At 47.2% G+C, this 21,691-nt stretch overlaps 1 protein-coding gene and 1 long non-coding RNA gene across 2 annotated transcripts in view; one reads left to right on the forward strand and one right to left on the reverse strand.

Annotated features, from left to right (window-relative positions):
• LOC125089981 (uncharacterized) overlaps positions 1-7,685 on the forward strand; it is a 38,770-nt gene extending 31,085 nt beyond the window's left edge. The window contains exon 4 of the long non-coding RNA XR_007124119.1: positions 7,553-7,685. This is a non-coding gene — a long non-coding RNA (uncharacterized LOC125089981). The remainder of the gene's footprint in view (positions 1-7,552) is intronic.
• A 10,757-nt stretch (positions 7,686-18,442) lies between these two features.
• LOC125089977 (protein C19orf12 homolog) lies at positions 18,443-21,082 on the reverse strand. Its single transcript, XM_047712518.1, has 2 exons — positions 20,920-21,082; positions 18,443-19,464 (listed from the first exon to the last, which is right to left on the reverse strand). Exons 1-2 carry the CDS (start codon positions 21,026-21,028, stop codon positions 19,229-19,231), a joined length of 345 nt encoding a protein of 114 aa, XP_047568474.1. The 5' UTR covers positions 21,029-21,082; the 3' UTR covers positions 18,443-19,228.
• Positions 21,083-21,691: the final 609 nt, after the last annotated feature.

Here is a 21,691-nt window from a genome sequence, read left to right on the forward strand (position 1 = left end):
TCCATTCATCTGTTAAAGGGCATATCAGCTCCTTCCACAGTTTGGCAATTGTGGACATTGTTTCTATGAACATTGGGATGGGGGTTAAAACCCAGTAGTGCAATTACAGGGTCATAGGGTAGCTTTAATTTTTTGTGGAATCTCCACACTGTTTTCTGAAATGGCTGCACCAACTTGATTTCCCACCAACAGTGTAAGAGGGTTCCCCTTTCCCCACATCCTCTCCAACATTCATTGTTTCCTGCCTTGTTAATTTTTGCCATTCTAACTGGTGTAAGGTGATATCTCATTGTGGTTTTGATTTTAATTTCCCTGATGGCAAATTATAATGAACATTTTTTCACATGTCTGCTAGCCATTTGTATGTCTTCATTGGAGAAGTGTCTGTTCATGTCTTCTGCCCATTTTTTTACTTGATTATCTGGCTTTGGGTGCTGAGTTCCAGGAGTTCTTTCTAGATCTTGGATATCAGCGCTTTGTCTGCAGTGCCATTTGCAAAAATTTTCTCTCATTCTGTGACTGCCTCTTTGTTTTGTTGACTGTTTCCTTTGTTGTGCAGAAGCTTTTGATCTTGATGAAGTCCCAAAAGTTCATTTTTCTTTTGATTCCCTTGCCCTTGGAAACATGTCTTGAAAGGAGTTGTTGTGGCCAATGTCAAAGAGGTTACTGCCTATGTTCTTCTCTAGAATTTTGATGGATTCCTGTCTAATGTTGAGGTCTTTCATCCATTGTGAGTTTATCTTTGTGTATGGTGTAAGGGAATGGCCGAGATTCATTCTTCTCTATGTAGCTCTCCAATTTTCCCTGCACCATTTATTGAAGAGACTGTCTTTTTTCCAATGGGTAATTTTTCCTTCCTTAATTGAAGATTATTTGACCACAGAGTTGAGGGTCCATGTCTGGGCCCTTTACGCTATTCCATTGGTCTGTGTGTCTGTTTTTGCACCAGTATGATGCTATCTTGATTTTCATAGCTTTGTAATAAAGTTTGAAATCAGGCAATGTGATACCCCCAGCTTTGTTTTTTCTTTTTCAACATTTCCTTGGTGATTTGGGGTCTTTTCTGGTTCCATACAAATTTTAGGACTGTTTGTTCCAGCACTTAGAAAAATGTCATTGGCATTTTGATTGGGATGGCATTGAAAGATAGATTGCCCTGGGCAGCATAGACATTTTAACAATGTTTATTCTTCTGATCCATGAGCATGGAATGTTTGTCCATCTTTTTGTGTCTTCTTCAATTTCTTTCATGAGTGTTCTATAGTTCCTCAAGTATAAATTCTTTACCCCTTTGGTTGGGTTTATTCCAAGGTATCTAAGGCATTTGGGTGCTTTAGTAAATGGAATCGATTCCCTAATTTCTCTTTCTATAGTTACATTGTTAGTGAATGGGAAAGCAACTGATTTCTATGCATTGATTTTGTGTCCTGACACATTACTGAATTGCTGTATGAGTTCAAGTAATCGGGGGGTGGAGTCTTTTGGGTTTTTTCACATAAAATACCATGTCATCTGTGAAGAGAGAGAGTTTGACTTCTTCCTTGCCAATTTGAATACCTTTTATTTCTTTTTTTTTTAAGATTTTTTTATTTATTTGAGAGAGAGAGAGAGAGAGAGAGCATGAAAGGGGCGAGGGGCAGAGGGAGAAGCCAGCTCCCTGATGAGCAGAGGGCCTGATGTGGGACTTGATCCTGGGACTCCAGGATCATGACCTGAGCTGAAGGCAGTTGCTTAACCAACTGAGCCACCCAGGTGCCCACCTTTTATTTCTTTTTGTTGTCTGATTGCTGTTTTTAGGACTTCTAGTACTATGCTGAACAACAGTGGTGAGAGTGGAAATCCTTGTAGTGTTCCTGATCTTATGGAAAAGACTTATAGGTTAATAAAAATAGATAGAAGGAAAGAAAGAGAGAAGGAATGAAAGAAAGAAAGAGAGAGAGAGAGAGAAAGAAATAAAAAAAAAGAAAAGGCTCCCAGCTTTTCCCCATCAAGAATGATATTCATTGTGGGCTTTTCATAGATGGTTTTTATGAAATTGTGGAATGTTCCCTAAATCCCTACAATCTGGAGAGTTTTAATCTTGAAGGGATGCTGTGTTTTGGGGATCCTTGGCAGATCAGTCATTTTGTGTCTGCCTTCTGCTCAGCTCATGATCCCTAGGTCTGGGGTCAAGCCCCATGTTGGGCTCCTCGCTGAGAGGGAGGCCTGCTTCGCCATCTCCCACTCTCCCTGCTTGTGTTCCTTCTCTTACTGTGTCTCTCTATCAAATAAGTAAATAAATAAATAAATAAAATCTTTAAAAGAAAAAGAATGCTGTGTTTTGTCAAATGCTTTTTCTGCATCAGTTGAGAGAATCTTATGGTTCTTGTCTCTTCTCTTATTAGTGTGTGTGTGTGTGTGTGTGTGTGTCCCACAGTCCTGACTAGGACCCAGCCTCCTGTAGCAGCAAGCAGCAACAAGATACAATGGAAGTAAGGATACACCCGCCCCCACCCGCTCCTCCACCACCGACAGCGAGAAGCCCAGAGGCAGGCAGGCCGACAGCCCAGCCAGCTACAGACAGTACCTGCCAAAAGAGAGCACTGCTTAGAGCAGCCTGGGTGCAGAACAGCAGGAACGGCTTCGTCAGCAGAGTGGGCCTACGTGGACCCCCACCCTGCCCTCAGGCCCTATGGCCTCTGCTGCTGTGGACAGGCCTTGGATCCCCCCAGCCCACCAGGAGGCCAGGACAGTACCACGCGCCAATGACCGAGCCAATGGATTCACACTTCCGAGGGTTATTTTCTCTTGCTACACACAAGCAAGGGCATCATAAAGCCCTGATTCCTCTCCTGGGTTCCATCCTGCTCTCTGCTCCCGGATCACTTAGCAGCCCCTGCCGCAGAGCACAGGCCAGATCTGTGTGGCCCATGCCCCACCAACAATCTGGTGAGGAGGCCACTGACTTCTCGCTGTTTACACTTCCCTCTCCCCTCCGCAGCTCCCAGAAGTTTCCATACATACAGATGTAGGTAATCAAAGACTTCCCAGCCCCAGTAGCTCTGCTCCTGAAGGCTTCTGCAGAGCCTGCTCCCTCTGCTGGCCTTGTGGCTCCGAAAGGCTCTTAAACCAGCCCTCAAATCTCTTCCCAGGAAGGAAGACTCCTCCTCGTCTGCAGATCCACAGTCATTTGTCCAGTATTTTATGGTCAGTAATAATAGTAATAACACCTTGATGGAGAGGAGAAGGGAGTTGAGGGAAATTCAAAGGGGAGATGAACCATGAGAGACTATGGACTCTGAAAACCAATCTGAGGGTTTTGAAGGGGAGGGGGGTGGGAGGTTAGGGGAGCCAGGTGGTGGATATTATGGAGGGCACGTATTTCGTGGAGCACTGGGTGTGGTGCATAAACAATGAATTCTGACACACTGAAAAGAAATTAAAATATAGTAATAACACTTTCAGTGTCCCTGGGGCCATTTCCAGGAGGCTCAGAGCACATGGTGTGGGACCCCACAGGATTGAGCTGCTGTTGCATTCCCAGTGTGTGGGTGGAAAGGAGGGGTCACCCTAAGTGCCATGTCCCCCAGAGGCTAAATGTTCCAGGAGAAAGGTGAGTGTTCTCTCCTTCCTCGTGTGGGCGTACTTCTTAAGCAGTGTACCTTCATCAAGGGCAAGGATGTGCTGCTCAGCCTGGAGCCTGGAACTTGGTGAATGGTGAGGAGGTGGATCCGGGATCCTGGGTGTGATGCTGATTGGACCCCAGGACCTCAGATAATCTCACGGCTCCAAAGCCTGGGCCCAATCCCCAGGTGGTACATGTTTTACATGTTTTAGGATAGGCTGGAGTTGGTTACTATCAGCTGCCACCCAACCTTGGTCCAGCATGCCCCACGCTCTGTCACACCTGATGAAGACCAGAGCTAGTGTGTGGGGAGCACCTGCTACGTCCCAGGCACCTGTTGGGTTAATTCAGTTGGGCTTCACAGAAGCCCTAACAGAAGGCCCACTTCACCGAGGAGAATGCTGTGGCACAGAAAGGTCAAGGAACCCATCCAAGGTCACACAGCGAGCACCTCAGGCCCTCTGTCCCCAGAACTTGCATTCTAGAGGAGCATGCTGGTCTGACTCAAAAGAGCACAGTGGCTTCTGGCATCTTGAGGGTATGTGGGTATGTGGGGTATGTGGATAAAGTGACTTCTCCACATTACACCTCCTCTACTGTGGGAATATAAGGGCCTTGACAACAATCTTGGTCCCCAGTGAGGCAGGAGCATATCATGTTCCCAGGGCAGACTCCCTAGACAGGGTGTGTGTGTGATGCCCAGAAGCCATTCTGGCCAGGCCCTCAGTGTGGCTGGGAGTTCTGGGCAAGGGTCTGTATGGTCATTAGCAGAAAGAACCAGAATCGACAGGTGTACTGCTTGGGGGGAAGCAGGGTCTGCAGGTGTGGTTTCCAGAGTTCTGTCAGAAGTTACCATCAAGTCTGAAGGGAAGAGGACAGTGAGCAGAAGGGACATCCCCAACTCAGCCACAGCACCTCCTTCTTGGTCTGGCTTACCTCTGGGACTCCCACAAGGAGTCTCATTTGGGCACAGAACATTCCTCAGCTGAGAGGAGGTTAAGTCTGAAAGTGCTGATGGCATCTCTTCCACCACATGGGGACCTTCTGCCTGAAAATGAAGTCAGCACAGAAGAAAGTAAGAGACAAAGCAAGAAAGATTCCTGTCGATATTGTTCAAGCCCCTGGATCCAGCTATGACTGAAATCCCTAGACTTTTTGACAGCAAGGGCCAGTAATTTGTTGATACTCTTTCAAGTTTCACTTGAGCCTGTTGACTTGGGTTTCCGTCATTTTCATTTGAATGAATCTGGACAAATATGGGTCCACACTAGAATAAGTCCTCTGCTTTCCCCTGCCTTCAAGAGTCTCCAGCCATCACACTGGAGCGAGCGGCCTTAGGTATTCTGGAAGTATTGTCCTTCCTTGCGTTCCATCAGGAGAAGAGGCAGCTGGCACAGAGCCACCCACACACCCCAAGGCCTTGGGAGCTGGGATGAAGAACCAGAAGTGTAGCGATTCCCAGAGGCTCCCTCTCCTACCATGGCACCTCTGCTGACAGTTCTCTACATGCAGCCTGAGGAAGCTTCTAGCAACAACCAGTCATGTCTCTCCCTAACTCAAAACTATCCAGTTCTCATGCACTTCAATTGTCCCCAACCCAGCCCAGCCTCTCCACTCGCCCTTCCTCCCTAGGCTCCAGCCTTGCTGGCCTATTCTCTTATCGGAACAGGCCTGGCTTGCTCGACCTCCAGGCTTCATACTCACAGTGGCTTAGCACAGTGGGAAGACCACTCACCTGTCATGTCTGTTTCCTCCTTTCTGTGTGGTTTAGCCCCATGGTCATCTACCCACTGGGGCCTTCTCTGATGAGCCCCCACCACTCACTCTGCCTTCCTTTGTAGCTAAGATGGATGCTTGTCTTAGTCCTTGTTGATTGGTGGCTTCTCTCCACTGGAACTTAGCATTGCTGTGACCCCGTAGCTTGGAAGAAGACCCCACCCCTTGGGCACTCAGTAAACTCTTGTGGAATGAATGAATGATGAACACAGCCTCCAATGCCTTGCCAACAACCTCCCTCTCTCCTGGTTACCTGCATCTCATCTTCACCCCACACATCCAGAGCAGCCCATCCTCATTATCCATCCTCATTCCAGAGCAGTGCAGTGTCCATGAGCAAGACTCTTTCTTCTTCCACCCAAAAGCCACCTCAGCAACCTATGTCAGCTACCTGGTCACCCCAGGAGTGAAAGGCCTCCTGCAGTGTCTCTGACTGCAGCCACTCTGGGACACAGCTTCACCCATCCAACCGTCCCCATGGGAGATGGGCTGGTAGAGCCTGTTCTAAAGAGCAGTGGCCCAGGAGAGTGGCATTTTTTTTCTTCTATATGAGGAAAAAAATTAGTCTTCCTTACCAAACAAGAATTACAATTTACAGAAAATTATGCCCTGAATTCATAATCTGGCATGTGCAGAAATTGTATTCTATAGTAATCCATCCCAACTGACTCACTATTTTATGTGCACCTGCTAACATTTTTCCACCCAGTTTTAAATATTTTTATTGAAGCATAGTTGACACACAATGTTACATTAGTTTCAGATGTACCACATAGAATTTGACAATTCAAAACATTATGCTATGCTCCCCATAAGTGTAGCTACCTCTGACACCATATACTGCTATTATAATACCATTGACTTAGTCCCTATGTTGTATTATCTGCCCATTTTTAAAATTTTATTTTATTTTTTCAGTGTTCCAAGATTCATTGTTTATACACCACACCCAGTTCTCCATGCAATACGTGCATTCCTTAATATCCACCACCAGGCTCACCCAATCTCCCACCCTCTTCCCTCCAAAACCCTCAGATTGTTTCTCAGAGTCCACATGGTTCATCTCAACCACCCACCCCCGATTTCCCCCAACTCACTTCTCTCCTTCTTTCAATGTCCTCTGTGTTATTCCTTATGCTCCACAAGTAAGTGAAACCATATGATAATTGACTCTATCTGCTTGACTTATTTCACTCAGCATAATCTCCTCCAATCCCTTCCATGTTAAGCCAGGACTTTAGAGAAAGGACATTTTGATCACTTCTGAAGTTTGCCGAGCAATCCCCTCATTCTCAGGCATACAGTCGTTGTACTGGAAATTTCCCTCCTGGTTTCCCACAGGCTCCAGCAGCCGGCACATGGACATGCACATGGGCACACACGCACAGCCACAGCCCCCTCTTGCTGGCATGACTCTGATGGGGGAGTTTTGTAGGTGCTGAGCTATGGAAATGGAAGTCGGGAGAGTGCACTAACAGTTGGCACCTGTGCCCAGTTTGCCCGAGGAGGAGCTGCAGACTGTGATGCCCACTGGGATTAGAGATGTTTTCCAGCCCTGGAGGAGAGGAAGGGCAGAGGAGAGCAGAGGCATGGAGGGCCAAGCCGGGCTGACTCCAAGCCATGCAGATGTGAGCTCATCAGAGCTGTCCATCAGGCTGCAGTGATGCTGCACAGGAGGGGGCCAGGTGATACCAATACCCTCATGCCCTAGGTTTCTGTGTTTCTGGAGAAGCCACTCATTCCAGGACCCTGTTGGCAGCCACCTCACCTCATCCTTCCCTCAGACCTCCAGCACAAGACTGATACAAACACATGGTAGACTGAGAGCCTCATGAGGTAGGAATGAGGCCACCAATATGCTCTATTCCTTACCCTGGACCTGGCACATCGTGGGTACGGGGAAGTACCTCGAGTCTGAGTTAAGGCCAGGTCATAGGACTCCTTCTCTCGGGAGTGGGCCCTTCCCGCTGACACTTGGGCTGTGTGGCCTTCTGGGTCTCCAGTGCTGCAAGCTGTAGGCAGGGAGGGGCATTCTTTCCACTGGGATCATCAGGAAAGGGACAATTATACCAATCTAGGACGGGGCAATGATACAGGGACATGAGAAGCTGGATCCAAAAACACTCACTGAAGTGCACTCTCTCTCTCTCTTTCTCTGAACAAATACTTCAGAATATCCCAAACTCATGGGAAAAACGGTGTGCCTAAATGACCTATGGAACCTCAGGCCACAAGAGCAGCAAGGAAAAAGAATGAGATGTGCTCTCTTATAGAAGAAGCTCCAGGAAATGTTATTCTGGGAAAAGAAAGTAAGTTGAAAATAAAATAAGATTCAAATAATGCTTACAACGTAATTTCACTTTTTAAAATCCTTTTTACACATTTATTTATTTATTTATTTATTTAAGAGAGAGAGATTCTGAGGGAAGGGACGGAGGGAGAGAAACAGACTCCCCTCTGAGCACAGAGAAAAGCGCAGGGCTCAATCTCACAAACCTGAGATCATGACCTGAGCTGAAATCAGGAGATGGATGCTTAACAAACTGAGCCACCAAGGTGCCTCAACTTTTTTTTTAATCTTACAAGAGGTTGCTGTATACTGTGATTGGGTGCATCCACACACATGCACACACACACATATATATCTGAAATGCACAGAGAATCCTGTGGAAGGGAACATCTCACAGCATCAACAATGTCCCCCTCTGGGGTGAGAAGAGGAGCTAGTGAGAAATGGGTGTGTTAGCCTTATCTGTAATGTTTGTATTACTCTTATCATGATGAGATATATTCATGTATGCTACTGTAATTAAAAATATAAATCAGTATAAAAGGAATGAAATACAAACTATACTGGTCTCTGCCATCACATTCCTGATCATAGTCCGAGGTGGGACAGTCCACCCAACCCAAACCATTTTGAAACTCTTTATATCTACTCCATTCATTCTTTCATTCATTCATGCATTTAATATGTACCATTTTCCTGTCATTTATTCATCCCAACAAGTATTTACTGAGCACCCACTCTAGGTTCTGGGCTGCAGCAGAGAACAAAATAGATACGGTCCCCACCCCAGGATTTCCCATCCATGTGCATATATGCACATACACATTTGCACATGTGTGTCTCCTCCATAGTCCCACTGGCCACCTCGAGAGAGGGGAAAGGAACAATGGCAGTTATTTTCCTTCATCCTTGAGTGGAAGGACAGGTGAAGAAGAAAGGGAACAGCAAATAGGCTGTCCCAGAGCATATGAAAATCATATATCGGCCAGGAAATGGGATGACATCAGGCCTTTTTCTCTCTTTGCAAAGCCTCTTCCATGTGTCCTGGGCATATGGACTCTATTCAGCCTTCAGGCCGAGTTCAAACATTCTCACTTCTTAGAAGCCCTGCCTAGAACCCTCATTCTTGCCTGTAGCCACATAGGATCTCCCCTAGCTAAGATTCCTGCTACAAGTTTCAGGTCAGATACATAGACCAGCAGCCAGCAGGCCATTAACAGGCAGAGGGAGATAATTTGTGATATGAGACTGATGGGTTGAGATGTTTTTTACCACTATAGACACCATGCCTTGTGTCTCTTGCTGCCAGCACTTGAGCTTGTAGTCTCCAATTAACATTGCATCTATGGGTACATTTGATTTATTCCTCCACCCACCACACAGCCTCTTGTGTCATATTCATCAAGGACCAGTGCCCGTGTAGTGGATGGATGGAAGGATGGATGGATGGATGGAGAGTTGAGAGGATGGAAAGATGGGTTGACAGATGAACAAATGGATGGATGGATGGTGGGATGGATGGACCAATGGATGATGGCATGGATGGATCGATGGATGGAAGGATGGAAGGAAGGATGGATGGATGGTTATGTGAATGGGTTGATGGATAGATGGATGGGTGGGTAGACAGATGGGTCAATAAATGGCTGGCTGGCTGGCTGGATGGATGGATAGTGGGATGGATGTGTGTATGGATGGATAGATAGTTGGATGGATTAGTAGATGGATGGATAGATGAGTTAATGGATGGATAAATGATGGATGGATGGATGGATGGATGGATGGATATATTTATGGGTGGATGGATGGGTGGATGGATAGATGGAAGGGTGGGTGAAGGATGGGTTGGCAGGTGGATAGACAGATGAAAGGATGAATGCATGGATGGGAGGATGGACAAAAGGACAAAAGGATGTAGACAGATAGATGGATGGACAGATGGATGGTTGCATAGGTGGAGGATTGTGTGCATGGGTCATTGATGGATGGATGGCTAAGGAATGATGGATGGATGGATGGATAGATAGATTATGGGTGATGGATGCGTGGGCAGATGGATGGAGACAGATGAATGGATAAGTAGTTGATAGAGAGACTGGTGGGAAGATGGATGGACATGTGGAGGGGTGGATGGATGGTTAGATGGCAGACAGATAAAGACAAATGAATGGGGGTGCCTGTGTGGCTCAGTGGGTTGAAGCTCCTGCCTTTGGCTCAGCTCATGATCCTGGGGTCCTGGGATCAAGCTCTGCATCAGTCTCTCTGCTGAGCAGGGCGCCTTCTTCCCTCTCTCTTTCTGCCTGCCCCTCTACCTACTTGTGATCTCTCTGTCAAGTAAGTAAATAAAATCTTAAAAAAAAAGACAGATGAATGCATGAATGGATGGAGGGACAGATGGATAGATGAATGGACAGACAAATCAATGGATGAATAGATGATTGGATGGGTGGATGGATGGATTAATAGATGGATAAAAGTATGTATGTTTGTATGTACAGATGGAGGGATGGATGGTTGGACAGATGGATGGATAGCTGACAGGAAGGATAGATGGGTGAATGATCGATAAATGGATGAATGGATGTTTAGGTAGATGTACAGATTTATGAAATTATGTAGGTATGGGTGAAAGGATGGATAAATGGATGGATGGATGGATGGATGGATGGGTGGATGGATGCCTGGATGGGTAGAAAAATGGATGGAGGCCAATGGATTGGTAGATAGATGAATGAATGAGTGAATGAATAGGCAGAAAGATGAAGGTAATCAAATGGATGGATGGATGGATGGATGGATGGATGGATGGATGGATGGATAAAAGGATGGATGTGTGCATGGATGGAGAGTGGATGGAGTATGGATGGATGGATAGATGGGTGGATGGATGGATGCATGGATGAATGAGTGGGTGGAAGGATGGAGAGATAGTTGGAAGGATGGATATATAGATGAGTGAATGGATGGATGGATGGATGATGGATGGGTGAACCGATTGATGGACAGAAGAAAGGATAAATGCATGCACAGATGAATGGATGGATGAAAGGACATACAAATACAGGTAGATTAAAAGATGAATGGATGGATAGCAGAGGCACAGATGGACAGAAGGATGGGTAGATGGAAGAGGAATGGACAGATGGTTGGATGGATGGATGAACAGATAGCTGCAGAATGGTAGATGGATAGATGAATGATGGATGACTGGATGAATGTATGTATGTATGTATGTATGGATTGATGGATGATGGAGGGATAGATGAGTGGATAGTTAGATGGAAGGATAGATGGGTGTATGGAAGAGCGGATGCACCAATGGATAGACAAATGATTCTTTAGTTGAATGGCAGATGAATGGATGGATGGGTGCATGCATACAGGCATGAGTGGACAGATGGATGGATGGATTGATGAATACACAGATGGAAGGATGTATGGATGGATGAATGGATGGATGGATGGATGGATGGGTAGATGAGTGGATGGGTGGGTTAATAAAAGGATGGATGGATGGATGGATTGATGGAAGGATGGACAATCCATCAAATGGTTAGACAGATGGAAGAATGAATAAATGGAAGAGTGGATGAATAGACATATGGATGAACAATTGGATAGAATATTTGATGGATAGTTGAATGGACAGACAGATGGATAAGGGATGTATGGACTGAAAGACAGGTGAGTGGATAGTGAATGAGTTTGTGGATAAATGGATGGGTGAATGGATGGATGGATGGATGGATGGATGGATGGATGGAGAGACACATTGATGCATTGATGGATTGATTAGTGGGTGGATAGATGATACAATTTAAATAGAATCAACACATGACTCATAAGTGTCAAGCTATTCTGCATCAGGAACCTTGAAACTAGAAGAAAATAATCAGTTAGTGTTTGGAGTTTGCATCTCCTTCTCATTAACTAGAAAAGGAAAATGTTGTAAGTGGAATCAGCCCATGGATAGCTAGTGCACATACTGTATGCCACCATCTGTGCAGTGGATGAAGAAGATGATATGAAAAAGGGGAAAAGATAATGAAAGAGAGCAGAGCAGGGATAGACAACTGGAAAGAGACAGCAAGGCCCAAGTCTGCAAGGACAGGATAGTGAGGTTGGGGATGACTATGAGCGAACCTAGCAGCTCAGCAAAAAGGAAGACAGGACTGAGAAAGCTCACCCTTCCCACTGCCACCTGCAGATTTATCTGCTTTGTCATTATTGGTGCTTTGCTGAGAATTAAATCTTGAGATGCCCAACCTAGAATGAGTCATTTCTTCTTTCTCTGGAATAGCCTCTGCCAGCCAGTGGCTTGGAGTAGATAGAGGTCCCCAGGGGGAGAGGATCACCAACGATATTGGAACCTCCCCCAGTTTCACATCAGCTCCTTGAACCCAGGAACAATGGCAATTCTTCCCAAATGTAGATCAAATGTCCCACTCAGGGTGACCTGGAGTCCATTCATTTACTGAATATTTATTGAGCCCCTTTAATGTGGGATGCTGTTCCCAGTACTTAGATATGGTCAGTACTGAAATCTGGTCTAGTGGAGCTGGCAGGTCATAGTCACAGGGGTTGGGAGAGAGATAATAAGTAAACACACAGAAGAACAATAGCCAAGCAAAATGTTAGGAAGAAAATAAAAGCAGTCCTACAGTAAGGTGGCTAGAGGGCAACCCACCATTGTGGGGAGGGCAGGTGGAGGAAGGGCATATAAACCCAGGGCTGAACATGTCCAGGCAGGAAGCTTGCAACTCTGTTTTGCCCAGGTCATGCAGGGCCTACCAGGATCCTTGCTCCCCTGGGTCCACTGATTGTCAATACTCACTGCTCACGATGCATCACTGGGCCTAGCGCCAAGCTAAGCACTAGGAAGGTAAATGGGAAGAAGCACCTGAAGGGCAAGCAGAGGCCAGAACATTTGATCATCAGAATCAGCCTAACTCATAGAGGTGAGCAGATATGGGCACCAAGTCGAAGGTCTTCTTATCTGTTCACAGAAGTCCCAGAGGCCTTCCTGGAGAAGGAGATGCCTGAGCTGAGTACTAAAAAGTAAAATTCTGCCAGTCAGAGAAGCTGGGAAAGGGCATCCCAGGCAGAAACAAAGGACAGCTCGGGATGATTTGAGGAGCATGGAACATAAGCCCCAGAGGGAGGAAGAAACAGAGAGAGACAGGGCTGGAGGGCTAGATCACCAAGGGGTGCACATGCTTTGCTCAGAAGAATGAATTTCACCCAAAGGGCAATGAGGCACCATCAATAATTTTAATTAGTATGTGCTCTGCATATGTTTTAGGAAAGCACCTCTGGCTGTTACATGAAGAATAAACAATGATGGGCCAGGGCCAAGGAGAGGAATAGGGGGCAAGTTCCTGAGAACAAGGAGCAAGTGTGAGAAATACCCAGGAGGATGGATGAATGGGCCCTAAGAATAGGGCCTGAGAGGGAGGAAGGAGTCAAGGAAAATCATCTCCACAGAGTTGGTGCTGTTTTGCCTGCCCAGTGACCAGGATTTCCCTTGGAAAGTACCTCTTCCCTGAAAACTGGTCCATGACAAACCCCTAATCCTAGAGTGAGACTATGACACAAGCCTGGCCGATCAGAAAGCTTCTCTTTGAGCAGCCACAGACACAGGAGTGAGCATGTGACCCAACCCAGACCAATGGACCTCCAGTATGGGATTCCGCCAGGATAGCTGAGTTAGCTACCTTTGCCATCACCCAAGAAGAGGCTACTGGCAGCAGGACCAAGAGACACAGCTGAAACAAATGGGCTCTGGACCGGCTATACCTAAAGCCACTAGACTTTCAGTAACATGTACCAGGGGATCCTTTCCCCTAGGTCAGTTTGAGCTAAGAGTCTGTTATTGGTGACAAAAATAATTCTGAGCAAATCATTAAAGAAGACAAAGGTGAGCAGGACTCAGGCACGGCCCTCAAGCAGAACCTGTAGTATCTGTTCAGACCAGAAGTCACAGCTCTGATCACCTAGAACACAGAGCACTAAGACCCTAGGTTAGTGTCTAAAGGAGGTGCAGATGTGCTAATACACAGACATTCAGAGGAGGGCAGAGAAAGATGGCTCCAGAGAGGAGGTGATATCTGGCTAGGCCTTGAATCTGATGTTGGCAGTTGAAGATGGACAGATGTACAAGGCAAGAAAGAAAATAGCAAGGGACTAGAAGAAGAGGTTAGAATCTCAGAGGACTCTGTCTCCCAAGAAGCACAGGCTTGGTGCAGGGTAGGCAGGAAGACTTGGACCTTGGGAGAGACTGTCCTTGCCTGGGTAAACACCTGCCTGCCCTGGCCTCACCTGGTCACAGAGAGCAAACGCCCAAACCCTGCAACTCCACAGAAGCAGCCACCCCAAGGAGACTTCTTAGTTCTGACTGGGGCACTATCCCCAGAGGAGGGACCAACTGCCTTCTAGATGAGTTGGCAGAGACTGCAAGTGCCATGCTGGGCCCAGCCTCCTCAAATCAGCCTCCCAGGCTGGGAACATGGGCTGTTACAGCCTGGCCTTGTCTGCTTCCAGAGATGCTGAGTTTCCCACAGCATCAGCACCTCTTTGGCAAACAGTAATGGGGAACAGAAGCATCCTGGACAGGGAGCCTAGCATGCAGATTAGAATGGAGGCTTGTTTCTATGAGTCACCTGCTCTCAGGAAATTCCTCCTTTAGGCCACTTTCCCCAGTACTACACACTGCAGCTCCCAGGATCCCTGGCCCCATCTCCAGCACCAGCTCACCTGAGCAACCTTCACCTCTCAGAGGCCTAAGTGTCTTCACCTTACAGCTCTACCCTGGAGGCTTCCTGAGGATCTTATTAGGGCACTGAGTGAAACTTGGTAGGAAATTGCAGGATCTGACCAACTACAAAAATAAGAAAATGATGCCATCAGGTTCTGTGTCATTTGTATCCTTCATTATCTGGGTCTAGGAGGCCTAGTCAACTGGGGTGAGGCTGTGGGAGTAGAAGACCCCCTACCTTAGAGAGAAGCCTCCACCATGGAACACTGAGGAGAACTGCATCAAAAAGTCAGAGAGTGACACGCACTAGTCAGGCTGGTCAGGTTGTGGAGAAGTCAGCCTCATACACTGCTGACAGGAATAGAAAATATTTCAGCAGCTTTATAAAGTAGTCTGGCAGCACCTCCAACATTAAACATAAAGTAACCCAGCAATTTACCCAGCATTTACCCAAGAGATGAAAGCATACGTCCCCACAAAGACTTGTACACAAGTGTGGAAAGTAGCATATTCGTCCTAAGAGGTGGAAACAGCCCAAATGTCCCTCAGTGGACAAGTGGATAAGCAAAATATGCCATCCCCACATGGAGGAATACTCTTTAGTCATAAAAAGAAATGTGACCAAGTGAACAAACTGAAAACATTATGCTATGAGAAAGAAGCTAGTTACCAAAGACACAATACCACACGATTCCATTCTATGAAAAGCCAGATTAGGAAAACCCAAAGAGAGAGAAAGTAGGTTAGTGGTTGCTTAGGGCTGGGGAGAGGGGCTTAGGAGGATAACAGCAAATGGGTTTTGAGGAGATGACAATGTCATAGAACCAAATATGGTGATGGCCACCCATTATCTGTGAATGTGTTAAAAGTTATGGAATTGTTCACTTTACATGGGAAAACTATAGCTAAATAAAGCTAAAAGAAGAAGAAGTTAAAGAATTCCAATCATCAAACAAATCTAGAGTGGACAATGTCCTACAAGACAACTGGCCTGGACTTGTCAAAGACCAAATCATGAGAAGAAAGGGGGTGGGGATGAGAGGAATTGGGGGTTCTAGACAGAAGGAGACCAAAAAGTAGACCCAAGAAGCAAAATCAAGGCAGGGACTTTTATTGAATCCTGACTGAAAACAGGAATCTGGGGTAATGGGAAAATTTGATAAGGATTAGATATCACATGACATCACCTAATTCTGATGTATCTGGATGGAGGAGAAAGACCATTTATCTTTGCCCCTTTGGCTGTGGCCTAGAAAGACCCTACTGAATCTCAGAGCTGTCAGCTCATGGTCATGGACGTTTGGCTATTCCTGCTTTAGGGAAAGGAAGATGTCACATTAGCACAACCCCAACTGCTGGTTTATAAATGGGTCATGGCTGAGTTAGCGGGATGGAATGTGGTGGACATGGAAACACACCTCTCAAGGCCCCTGTAGGAGGTGCTAGTTGCCCCAGCTGCGGGGGTGTCGCCAGATTCAGCCTCCAGCTGCCAGCCTTCTAGGACTTCCTCAGCCTTGCCAGGGCCACATGCTGCCACACAGCAGCTGATGGAGGCAGAGATAGAAAAGGCTGGTTACTTTGGCCAAAGCAGGACAGCCCTAGGGCCATGTCCACTCCAGGGCCCTCTGGCCACTCCTACTTCTACACTCCCCTGTACTTAGGTCATGGCTTCTCGGCAGTCCCTCCTCACCTCCCACATGCTGCACTCTGCTTCTGGGGTCCGCACACTGCTATGTGCAGTTTCCCACTATTCTAGGAGAAGGCAACGGTCCACTCTCACAACGAAGATGAAAAGCCATGTCACTGTGGGCTACATGGGAATGTGTGTCCTTGCTGGTATGGGCAGTGCCATCTTTCCTCTGCCAGCTGCGGTGAAAGATAGTTAGGTGGACGTTGGAAAGGGCTGGCTAACACCCCAAGGCTTCATGCAGTCTATGGAAAAGGGTCCTCCTGAGGTGCCCCTTGTCCTGTGTGATCCTAGGCAGTGACTTCCTCTCCCTACTCTTCCACCTGGCAGGAGAATGCCAGTGATGAGTCACTATGCTTATGACCATGGAGGTGAAGGGAGAGGAAAGGAAAACCAGGCCTTCCATGGGCAATGACACAGATGGGGCTCCTCACCTGCTGAGAGCAGGGAAGCTGTATTTTCACATCTCTGCCCAGCTACACTGCCCTGGTCCTTGTCAGCCACCATGGACCCAAGGTCATGGGTCTGCATTTTCAGCAGGCAATGGGCAGCCCTCCCCCACCTATTTGCAAATACATCTGGCCCCTGTGACCACCACCATCCTGCCCCAACTTTGGCCAAGCTGCCATCTTGCCTGGCTTGGGCAACTTGCCTCTAAGACACCAGGATATGCCTGCTTCCCCATCCACACCTCCCTCAGCAGCAGAGTGATCTATAACCGTAAATTAGAGGGGCACCTGTGTGCCTCAGTGAGTTAAGCCTTTGCCTTCAGCTCAGGTCATAATCTCAGGTCCTGGATCGAGCCCTGCATCGGGCTCTCTGCTAAGCAGGGAGCCTGCTTCCCCCACTCTCTCTGCCTGCCTCTCTGCCTACTTGTGGTCTCTGTCTGTCAAATAAATAAATAAATAATCTTTTAAAAAGCATGTAAATCAGAGTAGTCACTCTTCTACTTCAAACGCTTCAGGGTCTTCTAATAGCACCAGAGTAAAACTCAAACTCCCTACAAGTCTGTAAGACCCTGATGCCTCTGTTACCCAGCTATCTTGTTGTCTTGTCCCACTGTCCCTCTACTCCAGGCTTCTTGCAATTCCACTAAAGCACTAGTTCATTCCCACCTCAGGGCCTTTGCACATACTGTTCCCTCTATCTGGGCTACTTTCTTCACAGCAATTCTTGCTGGATTTTCATCATGCTTCAGAGCTTGGCTCTACTGTCTCCTCCTGAGAAAGGCCTTCCTGAAGCCACCTTATCCTTAGTGGCAGGCCTCTGCTCCACTTTCTATCACATCGCCCTATTACTTTTCAAGAGTTCTTGTAACTGGAGGCAATCATGGTGTCTTTCTCATGTGTTTTGCTTACCTATGTCCTGACCCCTTCTCCCTCCCTGAGGACAGACCTCTGCCTGTCTTGGTTCCTCTCTCCTGGTAAGGGAACACTTTCTGGCCCTTGACAGGAATTCAAAGAATATTTGATGAATTAATGAATGGAATGAATGAATGGATGGATGGATGGAAGCCAGACAGCCTTGGCTGGGACATGCAGGCCAGAGGAGCCCGTGGCCCTGGCTTGCAGAGGCAGCTCTCCAGACGAAGGCAGAGACGATGCACTTCTGTTTCCTTCTGTCCCGTGTTTTTGCCATATGGCTTGCTGCACATTGGGCTGAGTTGCAGATGCTCTAACTTGGAGCTTTCTTGCTTTTGTGTGTTAATAACATAAAGACGGAACATAGCTTACCACACATTTTCTGTTTGCTGACTATCTATATGTGTATAAAACAGACTTCGGTGTAACTAGCCAACCCACTTGTGAAGTGGAAGGAAAACAGAGCAATTAGAGAGGGAGGGAGGAAGCGGGTGCTGCCTGAGACCGTGGCCAAGTCTCCAGAATTATGTGTGCCTCCTGTGGAGGGCAGGCTCTACCCAGGAGGTCGTGGGCAGGACGGGGCTGGGCACAGAGATTTTACAGCCCTTCAGTCCCCAGGATAGGGTCCAACTCCTCATGAAGCATGCCACAAAGTGTGCTCCTTGCGCTCCTACTCGAGTCTTCCTCAGCCTCATGCTTTCCTTTCCCACCTCCACTCAGCCCCAGACACACCTGACGACCGTCAGTCACTTCCAGGATGGACCACACTCTCTCTAGCCTCTGAACCCTCCCTCTGCACACCCCACCTCAGACCACAGCCCGCTCACCCCTCCTGGCCTCACTCAGCAACCTTTCACTCAAATGTTTGAGACTGAATGCCTCCCACGTGCCTTTGTGTAGCTACCTTCTGAAGGAAGGAGGGCTCCAAACAAATAAACAAATGCACAAAAACAAAATGTGTCACATGCAATGAAGAACAAAATATGGGGCTTAATTAAAAAGACAGAATTAAGCATTCATGCCACCATAGTAGCCACATGCAGGGCAAGCAAATAACCCTAAGTGATATAGAATATTTCTTTAAAGAAGATTCCAGTGAGTAGACTCTGAACAGCGGTGCGTCGAGGCAGGGATGAAGCAGGGGTCCTGGGGCACAGGGAGGAGCAGTATTCCATGTTGGACATTGTTTGGAATGGCAAAGCTGTGGGAATGATACAAACAGATGACTCTTAGTCCATTTCTCTTTTTTTAAGTTCCTTACAGACAATGTAAGACAAAAGTAAGAATACTAAAACCATAGGAGCCAAGAGGAAAGCCTGAGGGGAAAGCCAGGAAAGTGTTTTCACCTCTTGGGGAGATAGGACTTGAGGTCCAGCCTGTCCTCTCAGGCCCTTTGCCCATTACAGTCACCCCAGGACCCAGCTAGTCCACACTGACTTCACTCAGCAAGATCTGCTCTATCTGACCCCAAATTGCTCAGGAGTTGGGTCAGGGTTTTTCCCAGGAATGAATGCAGGCCGGCCAGGGGAGGGACTTCAGTGGCCATCAGGGCAGGACCACTTACCAGGACCCCATGTTCCCTGGGTCTGGGAGGGTTGGACCCAAGCCATGAGCAATGAATGGGTGAGGCTTCCCCCAACTCCCAATCACCTCTATGAGTTAGGAAAACCATCTAAATGGCCCACCAACCTGTGAAGAATCATCTAAATGAGACCCCTGTTTTCCAGAAATAGCTTTGAAATTAATGTACTGGACTTCAGCCTTTGAGGCACTTTTCCAGCATGGCCAGCAGCTGCTTCTTCAGGTCCTCACTGCCCATGACCAATGTGGTCAGGTCTTTGGTGTCCCTCCACTTCAGGTGCTTGAGGATGGCCCTGGCTTCTTTATAGAGCTTTTGCTTCTTATCAGGTGGCAGCTCCATTATGGTCTGAGGAATTGGCTTGAACTGTCCGCTTATCATCCATGTATCTAAGAGGCCCCCAACAGCCTCCCCTAGAAAACAAGGAAGGTTCAATTAGTTGGTTCAATGTGTGCTCTTGCTGGGAGCATGTCCACTGCCGTGATGAGTGAGCACATTCACCCACAGGCCAGAATGGGCTCGGCTTTGTGCCTACTCCACCCCTTGGTGAGGGGGCAAGGGTTTCTGGGGTCCTTGTTCCATTTGGCTCAGATAACTGACACCCAGTGTGCCCTTCCCTAAGCTGTGCACTCACAGACGCAGCACAAAGCATCTCCCACCACACAGCTCTGAGAATTGAAATCTTCCCAGGGCCCGCAGGTTTCCTGCTTCCCACAAAACTCTCTCATCTTAAAGGACAGAGCTGAGAAGCCAGGGCATTTGCAAAGAGAATCCTCTCAGTGGTGAAGCTGAGTTTTCTTCATAATATGCACTTTGCCCCTGAACTTTGGAAATTTTCAGTGAAATCCTATGGTTAAAGGACCCTGTGGACAGAAAAGGAGACCGTAACTCTGGAAGCAACTGTTTTTCATGCCAGCCCTCCAGAGTGGTATGATGATAACTATCAAATAGAACTTACTCAACTCCACAAGTAAGTGAAACCATATATTAATTGACTTTTTCTGCTTGACTTATTTCACTTAGCTTAATCTCCTCTAGTCCCATTCATATTGACACAAAAGTTGGGTGTTCATCCTTTCTAATGGTTGTGTAATATTCTTTTATATATATGGACCACGTCTTCTTTATCCATTCGACTGTTGAAGGGCATCTCAGCTCTTTCCGCAGTCTGGCTCTTGTGGACACTGCTGCTATGAACATTGGGGTACAAATGGCCTTTCATTTCACTATATCTGTATCTTTGGGGTAAATACCCAGCAGTGCAATTGCAGGGTCATAGGGTAGCTCTATTTTTAATTTTTTGAGGAAACTCCACACTGTTTTTCAAAGTGGCTGTAACAACTTGCATTCCCAACAAGAGTGCAAGAGTGTTCCCCTTTCCCAACATCCTCTCCAACACTTGTTTCCTGCCCTATTAATTGTTGCCAGTCTAACTGGTGTAAGGTGGCTTCTCAGTGTGGTTTTGATTTGAATTTCCTTGATGGCTAATGATATTAAACATTTTTTTCATGTGTCTGCTAGCCATTTCTATGTGTTTTCATTTTTAAATTATTTTTATTTATTTATTTGACAGAAAAGGAAACAGCTAGAGAAGGAACACAGCAGAGGGAGATGGAAAGGAAGAAGCAGGACCCCAGTGGAGCCGGGAGCCCAATGTGGGGCTCGATCCCAGGAACCTGTGATCATGACCTGAGCCAAAGGCAGATGCTTAATGACTGAGCCACCCAGGTGCTCCTCTATGTGTTTTCAATAGGGTGAATTAGGGACACAAAGATCATGTCTCAGAAGCAACCTCAACCCAGCAAACATGTCCCATGGGACAGAGACTTTTGTGAGGTTTCAAAGTCTGGCTGCCCTGCAAGGCTTACCAACAGCAGCTCCAGGTGGGCCTCCGACCAGACCACCAATCATTCTACCCACAGCTGGCTTCAAGCTCCCTTTTTCCCTCTCCTCAGCGATGCAGCACAACAGCTTCATGACGTCTTCCACCTTGAGAGGTTTCCTGGAGAACCTCAAAGGAAGACTTTCAAAGGGAGAGTTCTAATGAGTGTCAGAGTATTTGCACCCAAATGTCACTCTTCCTAGAGTTTGGAGGACAGCCTCATGCAGAGAACAGGAGCTCTGCTGTATGTGGAACTGACAGCACCCAGCAATGTGATGGGTTCCTTGTCACAGAGGAAGTCATGGAGCTGCTAGTTAATAAGCACACAGAACCCACAGAATGCATGAGAGGTCTTCCTTGCCCTCTATGTAACTTCTCAATCATGACAGATTATGGAACAGGCCCAGCCACAAGCTGCATCTGTTCATCACAAGTGAGGCAGGTGTGCCCTGTCTTGTGTCTGTAGCCTTCCTACCGGCTCAGGCACCCCCAGTGCACAGAGCTTGGCAGAGGGCAGATTGTCCTAGCCTCGAGTCCGCTGTCGTGTGACAGGGCAACGGAGCTCATGCCAAGCCTGAGAAGGGGAAAGTACTGGGCTCTGTGACCACCCTGGCCTGTGCCCACACCTGCCTGCCCCATGACCCTGAGCAGATTCCTCACCTGTAAAGGGAGATAAGCCACCTACAAGCTGGATTCTGGAAAGGTCTGAATGGAATGGATGCAAAGTACCTGTTGTGAGCCTGGAACATGTGGCCCTG

This window comes from Lutra lutra, chromosome 17 (genome assembly GCF_902655055.1).
Source record: "Lutra lutra chromosome 17, mLutLut1.2, whole genome shotgun sequence".
NCBI lineage: Eukaryota > Metazoa > Chordata > Mammalia > Carnivora > Mustelidae > Lutra > Lutra lutra.